At 36.1% G+C, this 14242-nt stretch overlaps 1 protein-coding gene across 1 annotated transcript in view; it reads right to left on the minus strand.

The window, feature by feature from the left end:
• Positions 1-14242, minus strand: part of GNA12 (G protein subunit alpha 12) — a 132470-nt gene that overhangs the window by 63906 nt on the left and 54322 nt on the right. The window contains exon 2 of the mRNA XM_020975230.2: positions 9420-9635. Coding sequence (XP_020830889.1) covers positions 9420-9635 — 216 coding nt within the window. The remainder of the gene's footprint in view (positions 1-9419; positions 9636-14242) is intronic.

The following is a 14242-nucleotide window of genomic DNA, read 5'->3' on the forward strand; positions in this document are numbered from 1 at the left end:
TGTTTGACACCTCTACTCTACATAACCCACTGATTTCAAAGGCTTCAGGAAAATGAAAAAGGTTCAGGAGTTTCTCCTTAAGACACAGTCTAAATCATAAAAGCAAAGTAGCTAAAAATATTAGAATAAAATTCACTTATAATTTCCATAGTAATTCCAACTACTTCCACAAACCTAAGATAATATTTCATGTGCAATGTATACCATACACTTAAATCTATCTAGTGGACAGAGTAGATTATTTAAATGTGTCATGAATCCTCAAATAAACCATTTTCTAGACATCACAAGAGAAGAAAAAGGTTCCAAAGAGGCCTAAATGTTTATTTACTGCAGTTAATAGTTTGGTTCTTATCAGCAGAATGTGACAGTTTGCTAGTGAAACAACTATTGAAAAAGCTACCAATTATATGGTAAGAAATGAAATCAATGGGCTGGTGGCACTTGACCATAAAACTGTCCTCAAAAGCCCACCAACATAAATGATGCTCTGTCTTCTGCTTCCTGAGACTTCCCTTTTATCCACTGGCCTGAAAAGTTGAATCTATCCCTCCACAATTTTTAATCAGTCTGTAGGCTGATGAATGAGCAGAAAAACTGGCAAAGAATTAGGCCCTGTCTGATAGAAAGATTCTGCATAAAAAAGGTCAGAGCATAGCAATAAAATAGAACAGTGAAGGCAAAAATATCAAACTTAAAAATGAAAAACTAGGGAACTTTAGGGCCACAGTTAAAGATATTCACATGCACAGGAAAACTCAAACTCATCATCCTCACCCTGATGATGCTAACAACTACCACCACAGATTTTTGGAGCACTTTAACGGGTTAGAAAAACAATGCTGCCTAGTGCTGTTCATTCTGTCTTACATGACACCTAAACAAATATATCAAGTCACTGCACTTACAGCATCTTTATCTTTCACTGAATCCAACCTGCTTCAATTATTTTGGAAGTTTATTGTCAAAAACAAAGGAAAAAGTATTTTTCAAATGGGGAAAAAGTATCAGCAAATTTCCAAATGAATATTAGCCTGGAATATCAAGCTATTTTGATAAGTGATTAGTCTGTTCTTTACAACGAAAAATAGTGGTAACTACCACAAAGCATTAATTGATACTTGTTTTAGGAATTCAGAAAAGAAATTTGGGAAATAAGGAAATAGTTCTGCTATAGTGTGACACATTCCTTCCTAAATATCACCTCACAATGCAAAATCACACAATTAAAACCACAGAGCTTATGGGAAAAATGGGGTCAGGGGTCCCACATGCAAAAAATTTACCAGCAATATAAAAAAGATAGGAACCTCATAAAAAGTTTTATACATGTGAAATGGTTAGAAACACATAAAAACTACAATAAATAGTGGTGATATCTGCAGCCTGAGGCTGCTGTTCAGCCGGTGCCTGGGTTCTCACAGGGCTAGGCCTTCAGGCCAGAGGCCATGGTGGAAGGGGTGGGGTAAGGTTGACCAACTAAAGCTCCTACTACACCAGAAGATATAGAATCAAAATGGCAATTCACCTTGGAAAAAAGACCTGGAGCATGTATGCTTAAAGAAGTGGGAGGTAAAAGGGCTGCAGTTTGTGAGCTATTGTGACGTGGTATAGTTTTCTGCATTCTTACTGATTCTCAAGAAGGAAATTGCTCATAGGCAAAGTGAAATTTACATTATGCTCAAATTGTTCCCTAATATTAGTCTTGTTGAAATAAATTTGAGTTTTCAAAGGAAGCATCATAGCAAAACTTACTATACGTTTATCCTAGAGCTTTGCAAAAATAGCATTCCATGCCTGAGTAAAAACCATGTTGCTGAAACCCTTAAAACTTTAAGAGAATGGGGTGGGGAAAAGCATAAGAACAATAGTGGCAACTTTAAGACATGGCAGTTTTACTAATCTGGTATAATGCTTAACAGTGGGACAAACAACAGCAACCACAGTAACTAAGGACAAAAAACATTATCTATTAAGAGTTATTCTGTAATTGCAACGCTCCTTTTATAGTTACCATAACACAAATCCACACAGTAGCTTCCCTTGACATTTCATACACAATGTTACATACAATCACTTGGCTGCCTAATTATGCTTCTCTCTGCACCCAATGCTCCTGCTATCAATTCAGCTTTTTATAGCAATATCACTTTCTTTTAATTGTCTGTGAATTTTATTTAATGGACCAAAGATATAATTCTCTGGAATATATGATAGAAAAATTTCAACAGTTAGTAGAATCATTTCATTTCCAGGAATCAATTAATTAATCAATCAACTTGAGTTATAGGTCTATTCTGTGCAGGTACCATACCAGATACAGAGCCAATGAATACAAACTCTCCCTAACTTGCAAAGGAGATGACAATCTAACAATGTGCTCTGAACATAAACATGGTTTATTAAACTTTTCTACTCAAATGTGTTTTTAATTAAAATTTTACTTTTAAAATTAACTAGCATCTACTCTCTCTTTCCTAGCTCTTCCTCACTCACCTTCAGAAAAAAACTCCACAACAAATATGCAGAGTTGGCCACTGTCTATTTATGTCCACAAATGCATGTCTCACTCTGAATATCTAATCCATCACCTGTCAGAAGACAGGAAACATCTAAATTATTATTCTTCTGGAACCATGGTTGATCACTGTATTGATCAAAGTTCTTAAGTCTTTCAAACTTGTTTGTCTTTACAGTGTTGCTGATGCTGTATAAATTGTTCTGCTCTCTTCATTCCTGTCAGCCAGTTAACCCTACCTTTTATCCTTAATACATTCTATACAAGTCATGGAACAGTGTTTTCTGAAGAGAAAAGAGATTTAGAAAATTACCAACAGGTTGAAAAGCTGGCATCTGAGAACAGGATTTAGGATCACGGCTCAAAAGTAAAGGAATGATAGACTCCTGGCCTAGGACAAAGTGGTGGTAAGAATGCATTTGTCTGGAGTCTTGAAAATGTAAACAAAAGTGTTTTAAATAATAGGAAAGGGGAAGGAAAAATGTGTGTGAAGGTCTCCAATAATTTTCTAGGTTTAGCTGATTCTATTTCCACATGATTGCTCATTCCCGTCCCCTTTCTCTTCACTTACAGAGCCACCAACCTCCTTCAGGCCCTTTATCACTTTTCAAGTGGACTGCTGGCAATTAAACGTCTCCTAACTGGTCTCCCCTTCAAATTTCTCCCCTTTTCAGTCCATCTTCCACATAGCTCACAAAGTGCTATCTTTAAAGAACAGCATTGAACATGTTTCTCTACTGCTCAATAAACTCCAGGGGATCCCTATTACCTTTAGAATCAAATAGGATAGTGCAGCTAGGTGGTTTGGTAGATAGAGCACTGGTCCTAGAGTTAGGAGGAGCTGACACTTACTAGCTTGGTGACCCTGGGAAATTCACTTAAACCCCCCCCCCAAAGAAATCAAATGGGATCAAAATCTTGGTTTGACATTTAAATCCCTTCACAACCTGACTCTTCCAGCCTTATGAATTATTACCCTTAATGCATTCTTTAGTATAGACAAGCTGGCTTTTTTTCCCTTGTCATTTTAAACTTACTGAACTTGACAAACAAACATTTCCATACAAAGAACAATAGTAAATTAAGATTCTCTATGAATCTTTGTCTGTTTATTACACTTCGAACTGTTCTTTTTACTGTTCTTCACACGACCAGCTATTTCCTGTCTCTATTCTGTCCCCCAAGCAAGGAATGAACTCTTTTCACCTCCACCTCTTCCTTAGTTTCCTTCAAAGATCAGCCCAAAAGCTACCTCCTCCCCGAGGCTTTTCCTGATCCACACAGCTGCTAAGGATTACATTACACTCAATTTATATAAACATTTGGTATATACACAGATGTGGTCATATTTTTCCTCTAATAAAATGTACGTTTCTTGAGGGCAGGGACAGTTTTCTTTCTATCTCTGTATCCTCAAAAGCTAGCACAGTCCCTAGTGCACAGTAAACGCTTAATGAATGTTTGGTGGTGCTGGATAGAGTAATAAAGAAGACCTCAGTCTGAATCTTGGGGGTTTTTTTGTTTGTTTTGTTTTTTGGCTAGGCAATGGGGTTAAGTGACTTGCCCAGGATCACACAGCTAGTAAGTGTTATGTGTCTGAGGCCGGATATGAACTCAGGTCCTCCCACTGCGCCACCTAGCTGCCCCTCAGTCTGAATCTTGCCTGAAACACTTAGTGGTTGTATGAAAACAAGGATAATACATTGGAAATAAGGATAATACCTTACACTATATAGTGCTTTTTGTTATTCAAATGCCTTCACATGTATAATGTTTTACAGTCAGGAAGATAGGGATGAGGGAGAAACAGAGACAGAGAGAAAATGTGCAACACTATGCATAATGTCAGACTTTTTAAATGTATTGCTTAGCTTTGCCAGAACTTTACTACCCTTTTTTAATTCTTAAGGAGGAAGAAACACATTGGGAAATGCAAGTGATATGAAAAAGAAAATAAAGCAATAAGACTTTTAAAAACACTAAAAGCTATGAATAACCAATCTTGGTTCTGAAAGTCTGATGATAAAACACATTGCCCTTTTCTTAGTAGAGAGGAGGTAGCTACAAGTGTGGAATGTTGCACGTGGGATGAGTAGAGAGTAAAGAGACCATAAAGGGAAAAGAGGAAGAAGAGAGAGGAGACAGAAATGGAGACACAGTAGAGAAGGAGGGAGGGAAAAGCAAACAGAGAGAGAAGAGAGAGCTGTGCCGACTGAAGCTGTGCTCCCTGACTGTCCCCCTGGACAGAGGAAGAAGGGGAGAGAGATCCAAGAAGGAGGAAGCTCCCTGTGGACAAAGAGGAGTCCAAAGAACAGGGGGAAGGGGAAGAGGAGAAGGAGCCATGGAGAAGAAGACAGATCCCAACCTGGCAGGCCTTATATGATCAAGGATGGCAAGGAAGATCATGGGGATTTACCCTCCTCTATTCCTAAGTGAAGGTTCTAGGTAGACCCTCGGGAAGGCGGGGGTGGGATGAAGAAGATAGACCTGAAAGGCAGAGGGGAGGGGAATAAAAGATGGGTAAGCAAAGGGGACAAAGAGGAGAAGTGAAAGTGAAAAGGGACAGAGAGGAGACAAAAGAGAGGGAAGAAAGGGAAATGAGAGAGAAGAAAGACAAAGGAAAAAGAGAAGATAAGTATATAAAACGGAGAAATGGTTCTTAACTTTTTTAATATCCGACAACCTCTTCTCAGAAAAATGTTTTTAAATCCATAAAACAAATTTCACAGGATTAAAAAAGAAACCAATTATATTAAAATACAGTTATCAAAACATTTTTAAACTCATGGACCCAGGTTAGCTCTGGTATAGAGAGGGAAAGGAAACAGAGGAGAGATGGGAGAGAATCACAGGAAAACAAATGCTGAATATGTTGTCAGTCATTATTATTGAGCTGACTGGTTTTACTTAGTTGTTTTTCTTTTTTATAAGGTAGGATTTTATCAGAAAGGGTTATTGGAAAGTGACTGATACAAAAAACAAAAGCCATCAAAAGACATTTTAAAAAAACGATCAACAGGGGCAGCTAGGTGGCATGGTGGATAGAGCACGGGCCCTGGAGGCAGGAGAGCCTGAGTTCAACTCCGCTCTCAGACCAGATACTTGACATTTACCTGGGCAAGTCACTTAACCCCAATTGCCTTGCAAAAAAACCCTAAAACCAAAAACAAAAAGGAAACCCTCACGATCAATGAAAGTAGAATTCAATAAAGCATTTATTAAGTACCCTACTATGTACAAGGCACTGCACCTTGAGGTCAAAAAGATGAAAAATAGTTTCTTCATTCAGGAGTTTGGGGGATATATAATTATTTGAGGACAAAAAGAGCACCAACAACTGGAGAGGCAAGGGTGGGTAATCAAAGGTTTTCTTTAAGAGGTAGCATTTGAGTTGGTCCTCAGTAGTTAAAAATATTATATTATGAAACAGAAATGAGTCAGTCAATAAACATTTACCATGTGCCAGGCACTGTGCTAAGTTCTAGGGATACAAAGAACGGCATAGGTCTGTAAAGTTTCTTATTATAAATTCTACTTTATCACAGGAGGTTGTGCAGTGTGAGTAAAGAGAACTGACTCTTAAAGTCAGAGGACCTGGATTCAAATTCCACCTTTGACACTGGGCCTCCGTTGGCCTCAGCTTCTTCATTTGTAAAATGGGAGCCTTAAGTCCAGATAGTTCCAAGGTTCTTTCTAACTTTGGATCTATGAAAACATTGTGAATAGACATAAAATATTTGGAATATTAAAAGACAGCTCTTTATGCCTTGCATGAAGAAATAGATGGAAATAGCATTAAAGAAAACAAAAAGATGGGAAAAGAAGCTGTATTACATTAAGTATACACAGAAGATACCTATGCTATATGCAATATATGTTTGAAGACTTTGAATGACTGCTTCTCAAGATATTTGGAAAAAAAGGAGGTTATCAAACACTTGGGTAAAATTGAAGTCATTACCAAAAAAAGATGAATATGAACATATTAATAACTATTTTTAGCTAATAACAACTTTATACATTTATGCCTATTTCCCAATTTCTGCAAAATCTTCATAGTATTCAAAAGGAAGAAGCAGATTTTTGCAAACAACAGTGGCTGTAGCTTTGTAATCATATAATTAGTTAAAAGGTACAGAGCGTGTAAAATCCCATTTAATGTTTGCCTATAAAAAAGCATTTGATTTGACAGACATAAATAATAATTTAATAGCTCTCTTCCAACAAAATGTCTCCCATGCATATGTCAAAATCATGGGAGTCTTAAATAAATGTAACGAAAACTTTGTTTACCAACCCTCTGATTATTAATATCAAGTAAAGCAATAAACAGGGAAACAAGACTGCCAAAGGTGTTTGCCACTACCACAGCTATGTCCAGTGCAGAACTCAAATGAAGAGGGAGATTCCTTTGAGATCATGAAGTCTTTCAAGTTTTACTGTTTGCAAATAACACTGTTAATTTCACTGAACACCACAACACTGCAAGGTGTCCCTAAATTAGATCTACAATCACGTAAAATGAAGATAAAGTATCTAGAGATTTTATCTCAATTTTACAAAAAGTAAAAGGAAAGGAAAAGGGACAGTGACATAAAAAAAGCCTCCTGTTTTTCCTCAAGAATTTTACTATAATTCATATGTACACAGTACTAATAAAGGCTAAGGTTCAGGCTTAATACTCACATAGACCACATTCCATGGTTACAAACTACAATTCTTAGCCCTAACCAATGACCTTGCAAATGAATGTCACTGGACATAAAAGTGACTAGGAGAAAGAGTAAGTGGTTAGCTGAATGCAAATTACCATTAGTGGGAAACGAACTGAAAGTTATTGTCCTCTAACCTATTAGTATCAATCACACAAAAGTCTTCCAGTTATAGAAAAAAGCCTAACAATTTTCATCTTACATAGTTAATAGAACATTTTCAATGCCAAAAGACAGTTCAAAAGAAACCAAATAGCAGAGTGAACATCCAACAGTTTTTATTTTTAGACTTGTCACTTAAAGATATCAGTCTATTTCAAACTTGCTGACTTCAAAATGAAAACAAATAATCCAAAGGAAATAATTAGCAAGTGAACACATCAAGGTAACTAATATATAAAAAAGATTTATCAATATCAATTTATCAATGGAGACAACCATAAAGTTTAAAGGTATATTAATCAATCACATTTTATCAAAGGGCTCTATTGTGCCCTTAATTTTTTGCTAAGTTTATCTTCTTCCTTGGACAAATGGATTTTCTTAGGTTGTAAGCATTAAATAATACTATATTAAACATGAAATACTATATATATATAACACTATATAAGTACATATGTGTAGTATCACTGTACGTGTAACACTATACATGTATACATATATACACATCTATAACACATATCTATACTATATGTGTATATATTATATACAATATAATGAAATACAATATATGAAAGCGCTTTGAAAACTATAAAACAACACAGAAATATAAGGTTCCATATATACCTACCTCAATAAACATACAGAGAGCTCAGACTTCTCAACTGAATCAGCTAAGAACAACATGTGAACAAGGCCTAAGCATCTCTACTGAATCAATTAAAGGCTAAAACTTAGGTCTCTGATCAATTTGGAAGGAATAAAGACCTTGGATTAAGCAAAATGATGCCACAAAAGAAGTATTTTGGGATTGGCTGAAGAAATTCAGTCATGCCATTTGGTTTACATAAAATAGCAAACCAGGCAATTCCTGTGGTGATGGAAGATAAAGCAGATCTAACCAAGCCCCTGAGAATTCTTCTCAGTGAGAGGAGGCAGAATAGAACCCACCATTTCTCCCCTCATGAGTGAGGGCCCTTGTGGATTTGTGAACAGTGAGAGGCCACAGGATTTGGACTTTTTACATCAGTGTCCTAGCAGTGACCCTGAACATCATTATGGGAACAGTGTCTACATGAGGTTACTAGGACAAACTAGAAACACTGAGGAAAGGCAGCTTTGGGACTCTGTAAGAAGCCCACGAGAAAACGTAAATCACACCCTAAGGGGTAAACTTCATGAGGACCCCAAAAGATGAGAAAAGGATTTTAAGCAAACAGGAACTGAGTCACACCTTTGCCACAAGGATTGGATAAGCTTGAGCCTGAGCCCACTTTCCCTGGGACTCTTCATGTCCTGGCGGGAGTGTGTGTCACAAACTTTTGGGGGGCATGTTTTGTATCTAATGTTTCTACTATACAGGCCATCTTGGTAAATACCTCTTATAAAAACTAATTAATTCTGGTTAATTGATATCTGGATGATTGATATCAACTGATAAACATGGTGGCAAATTCCTCAAACCCCACCAATTCCCCTAGACCCCAGAAGGGAGATATCACAGCCTTGCTCTCAGCCTACCCATGCAAATGGGAATGTGGAAGAGTAGCAACATAACATGCACTATACATCAGTATTTTTTTTTTATTACTCATTTTACTCTTTTTTCTCATGTAGATTTCCTACTGTATCCCCAACTGTTCCTCCTTCATACAGTTGAAATAGTGAGATACCTTGCAAATAGGAAACAGGGACCTGTGATTTCAGTGGTACAGAGAACTCCAAGATGAGGAAACTCTCTCTATCAATGCAGGCCAGCAGCCCCTGCAACTTAAGAGTCTTGGAGAGTTGCCTAGGACAACAAATTAAATGATTTGCCCAAGATCACAATGCCAGTGTATATTAGAGGTAAGATAGGAACTCAGATCATTCAAGCCTGAAAGTCAGTTCTCTAGCCATTACCCAATACTACCTCTTTGTATCATGCAAACACTAAGATTAAAGTCATGTAGAAAGTAATGCTGACGTCTCAAAGAAAATGACAGTCTATTTTGTAACCTTTTTCTCCTTAACAGAACGGGTTTACTTACCAGCTGAAATTCACTCCTGCGGCTATAGGCTTCCTTGATGCCAGAATCCTTCCAAAGAGCACTCAGAGCAGGTACATATAGTTGGAAAGTGGCAGGTTCAACAGGCATCCCAGCTTTATTTTCAAAGGCCATTAAGAACATCCCATGCTTCTCATTCTCTGAATACTGCCAAGGAATACCAAGCTTGTCTCGAGCGTCAACCAGAACCCTTGAGCCCTATAAAACATAAGACATTATAATAACTAGTATGAACAATGTTAAGCAACTCAAAAAATGTATCTCATAAGCCATGACACTTAATCACAATAATTAATAATTTAGATTTGATGTCTTTGCTCGTCAGAACTCAATTTGTAACATCACTGTTACTAAATAACAAAATAAATGTGTATATATAAATGCATGTGTCATATCTTGACTATCACTCATTTAAAAGATTTTTTTAAAAAAGATCTGGATTGAAGAGAGGGGAAAAGCATACTTTAAGGATAAAATTAAACTGAATTTCCAAATAATTTTAATAAATTTCTTATTAACTAAGTAAGTACATAACTTGGAACCTGATGAATTGGGTTTTTTTTCTCATTTAATTTTTCAATTAACAAGCATTTATTTTCTCTCTCCCATCCTCACCCCTTCTGTTATCTAAAAAAATAAAAATAAAAACCCTTGTAACCAATATGCATAGTCAAAAAAACAAACTAATTTTCATATCAGCCATATCAAAACAGTATGTTATCACTCTGACTATTTAGTTCATCATCTGTCTGCCAGGGGATGAACAGCACAGATCACCATCAGTTCCCTGGAATCACTGTTGGTGACTAATTAATCAGAGTTCTTAACTCTCTCAATGTTGTTTTTACAACATACTTGTTAGCATATAAATTCATATCCTGCTTCTGCTCAATTCATTGGGCATTAGTTCATACAAAGTCTTCCCAGATTTCTCTGAATTCATATCCATCTTATCTTAAATCACAGTAGTATTCCATTAAATTCATATGACGTATGTTCAGCCATCCCCAAGAAACACCCCTTCTCTCATTTTTTAGTTGTCACTACAAAACAATTTGCTTAATTGAGGATTTTTAATTTGTTCTTTTTCTAGGTTTTTTAGTTGTATGCCCAATTCATTGATCTCCTCTTTTTCTATTTTATTTATGAAAGCATTTAGAGATATAAAACTTCCCCTAAGAACTGCTTTAGCTGCATCCTGTAAGTTTTGGTATGTTGTCTCATTATTGTCATTCTCTTGAATGAAATGATTGATTGTTTCTATGATTTGTTGTTTGACCCAATCATTTTTTAGGATTAGATTATTTAGTTTCCAATTATTTTTTAGTCTATCTTTTCATGGCCCTTTATTACATATAATTTTTATTGCATCATGATCTGAAAAGGATGCATTTAACATTTCTGCCTTTTTGCACTGGATTACAAAACAATTTGCTAAAAATATTTTTGTATGTACGGGTCCCTTTTCCTCTTTCATCAATCTCTCTGGGGTATAAGCCTAGTAGTGGTATTTCTAGGTCTAAATCTAGCGAATTTGGGCGCACGGCTCCAAATTGTTTTCCAGGATGGCTGGACAAATTCACAGCTCCACCAATAGTCAACATGCCTGTTTTCCCAAGTACATTACAACATTTATCATTTTTTGCCTATCTGAAGGGTGTGAGATAGAACCTCAAAATTGCTTTATTTTGCATTTTTCAAATGATTAATGATTTGAAGCATTTTTATCATACAGTTGTTGATAGCTTCCTTTGAGAACTATTTGTTCATATCCCTTCACCATTTATCAATTGGGAATGGTTCTTAATATTATAAATTTTAATCCATTCTTTACATACCTTAGAAATGAGACTTGATATAAATGTTTTCCAGTTATTTTCCTTTTAATTTTAGCTACATTGGTTTTATTTGTGCAAAACCCTTTCAATTTTATGTAAACAAAATTTTCCATTTTATCATCTTTGATTCTCTCTCCCTTGTTTGTTGATGAATTATTCCTCTATCTATAGATCTGAAAGGATATTCTTCTTTATTCTTCTATTTTGCTTATGAAGTGACCCTTTATGTGCCCATTTGAAGCTCATCTTGATATATGGTGTGAGTATTAGGCTACATTAAACCTAACTCTGCCAAATTGCTTTCCAATTTTCACAGCAATCCTTCTCAAATTATAAGTCCTTACTCTGACAGCTAGGGCCTTTGAGTTTATCAAATAGTTCTAGGTTTCTTGCTTCGCATATTGTGTACCTAATCTCTCCTACTAATCAATTTATTTTTTAACAGAATTGTTTTTTCAACAGAGAACAGATGGGGAATTCCTTCATTGCAAAGGTAGAGACTATAAATACAGAATATTGTACATATTGCATATACTGTCAAATACAATTATCTTTAGTTTCATTAAAATTATTTCTCCCTTTTGAAACTTTTGTTGCAAAGGATTGTTCAATGGGTATGAAAAGAGTAAGGTATATATTTAGAAATAATCTAATGTAAAAACAGAAGATAATAATAACTATAGGTAAATTTTTTTAAAAAAGAAAGTGGTGCAGTTAGGTGGCACAGTGGATAGAGCTCCAGCCTCGGAGTCAGTAGGACCTGAGTTCAAATCCTGCCTCAGACACATAACACTCGCTAGCTGTGTAATTCTGGGCAAGTCATTTAACCCCAACTGCCTCACCAAAAAAAACAAAAACAAAAACAAACAAACCCCCCCCCCCAAAGAAAATAGAAGGAGAAAATATACATACACTGAATATGAAAAATGTCAATATATGGCACAACAAAGCAGAATAGGTATTACTGAAATGGTAGGCAGGAGATTATGATTTTGATTGAGTGCTCTTTCAATATGTGATAGCACTTAAATAATTCCTCTGTATGGGTTGGTAGAACATGACATTTTTGGAGGCACTGTGTTCTAAATTAAAGGGAATACTAATTACTTGGCATCTATCAAGCAAAAGATTTTAGTTCTTTTACCTGGACCAGTTTGGCTAAGTCTATTCTGGTTTCAACCTATTTCACATTATGTCCCTTTATACATTCCATGTTCACATTCTTTCTCCCATCCCTGTGAATATGCATGAGCCTGGAACAGGTACTTTGGATCCTTACTTTCCTGCAAAGTATCTTCATACTGCCTGCAGCAATATTCCTGAAGCTTCTAGATAACAAGGATGGTTTTCTGTTCCTGTAATCCAGAGCCTAGTAAATTGTAGGCACTTAATAAATGTTCACTGAATTGAATTAAAAATAGGCTTCTTTATATAATAACGCACACATTCCATGTAAACATGGTGGTCGATGAAATGATTTTTAAAAGTTAGTTTGTTTTAACTGGGCACCTACTATGTTAGATACACTGAGGAATCCTCTGATATAGTCCCTGACCTCAAAGAACTCAACAATCTAGTTGGTCTAAATGGGTAACATATTTTGACTTGTACTGTCAGGTAAGTGTTAAATAACCGGCATAGCTAGAGAGTTAAGTGGTCAGCAAAAGTAGCACTTCACAGTAACATGAATGAATAAATAAAAACAATAGACCTAGAATCAAAAGACCTGGCCTTGCTCAGCTCTGCCATTTCACAGGATCATAAATCTGTCAAAATCTCAGAGATCATCTGGTCCAACATCCTCATTTTATAGATGAAGAAACTGAACCAAGTCACTGGATCCCTTAGTCCTTGGCTTCCTCATCTGATAAACAAAGGCTTTTGGACTAGATGATCATTAAGATAATTTACGGCTCTAAACCTTTATTATTCTGAAGTAAAGCTTGAGTTGGGCCCTAAAAAATGGATAGATTTCAAGTAAGCATAAGCAACAGCCAAATGCTCGGAAATTACAATGTCACTTAAGTAGATCCTACTTTGATACTTTTCCTCCCAGTCTCAGCCCCATTACTGTATTTCTCCCTTTCACCTCACCCCAAAAGGGAGAGAATACAGAAGAAAACATGACAGGTGTAGAATCAGGCTTTTACAATGAAGTTCTTTTACTAAATGCTTTAACCATTAATATGGTAAAGAATACCTAACACCCAAGGTCTATCTTTTCACCCTGTATTTATATACAATAAAAAAGTTCTTCTTAATGAGGAACATAACTACATTTCCAAATTAAAATTGTGCCTTTAAGAGCTTAATGTTTTCAATACCAAGGAAAAGAAGTAGATCAAGAAACCTGAACATCCATTTACCAAAACTGTAGTTTTCACCACTGCATAAACTAAAATTTCCCTAATGATTAGGGTGAGCATAGGCTTGGTTTGAAAGCAGCTAGCTGGTCTGGCCAAAAAACAGTCTGTGTCCCCATTGTATTATTCCACCAAAGCAGGTTGGAATCAGTCCAAATTAACTTTCCTCCCAAACAGGAAGAGGAGACTTCTGATTTCTCTTTCAAAAATCAAGTCAAAAGGGGTAGCTGTTGCCAGACTTTGTCTTAAAGAAGTTAATTAATATGTGCAGAAGAACCTTTTTCAACTTTAAGTAAGAAAGAAAAGAACCCTACATCCTCCCCAACCGCCCTGAATTATTTTAGTAAGCCACTCCTCTCTGCTAACTCTGTCCTCAACTTTGAGGCTTGAGATTCAGGGAAGGTATCCACTGTGGGGCATACACTTGAAATCCAAGTAGTTTTGTTTGGGGATACTGAGTGCAAGCTAAAAGCTCTTCAGAAGAGATGTTTGTTTGGCACTATTGTATTTATCATTCAGTTACTCAATCGTGTACATTTGCTAAGCTAATGTTAGTATATTAGCTTATATAGTAAGCTAATTATTACATTAGTGATAAAAGGTA

Source organism: Phascolarctos cinereus, unplaced genomic scaffold (genome assembly GCF_003287225.1).
Source record: "Phascolarctos cinereus isolate Bilbo 61053 unplaced genomic scaffold, phaCin_HiC Scaffold_4;HRSCAF=312, whole genome shotgun sequence".
In the NCBI taxonomy this organism is placed as follows: Eukaryota; Metazoa; Chordata; class Mammalia; order Diprotodontia; family Phascolarctidae; genus Phascolarctos; species Phascolarctos cinereus.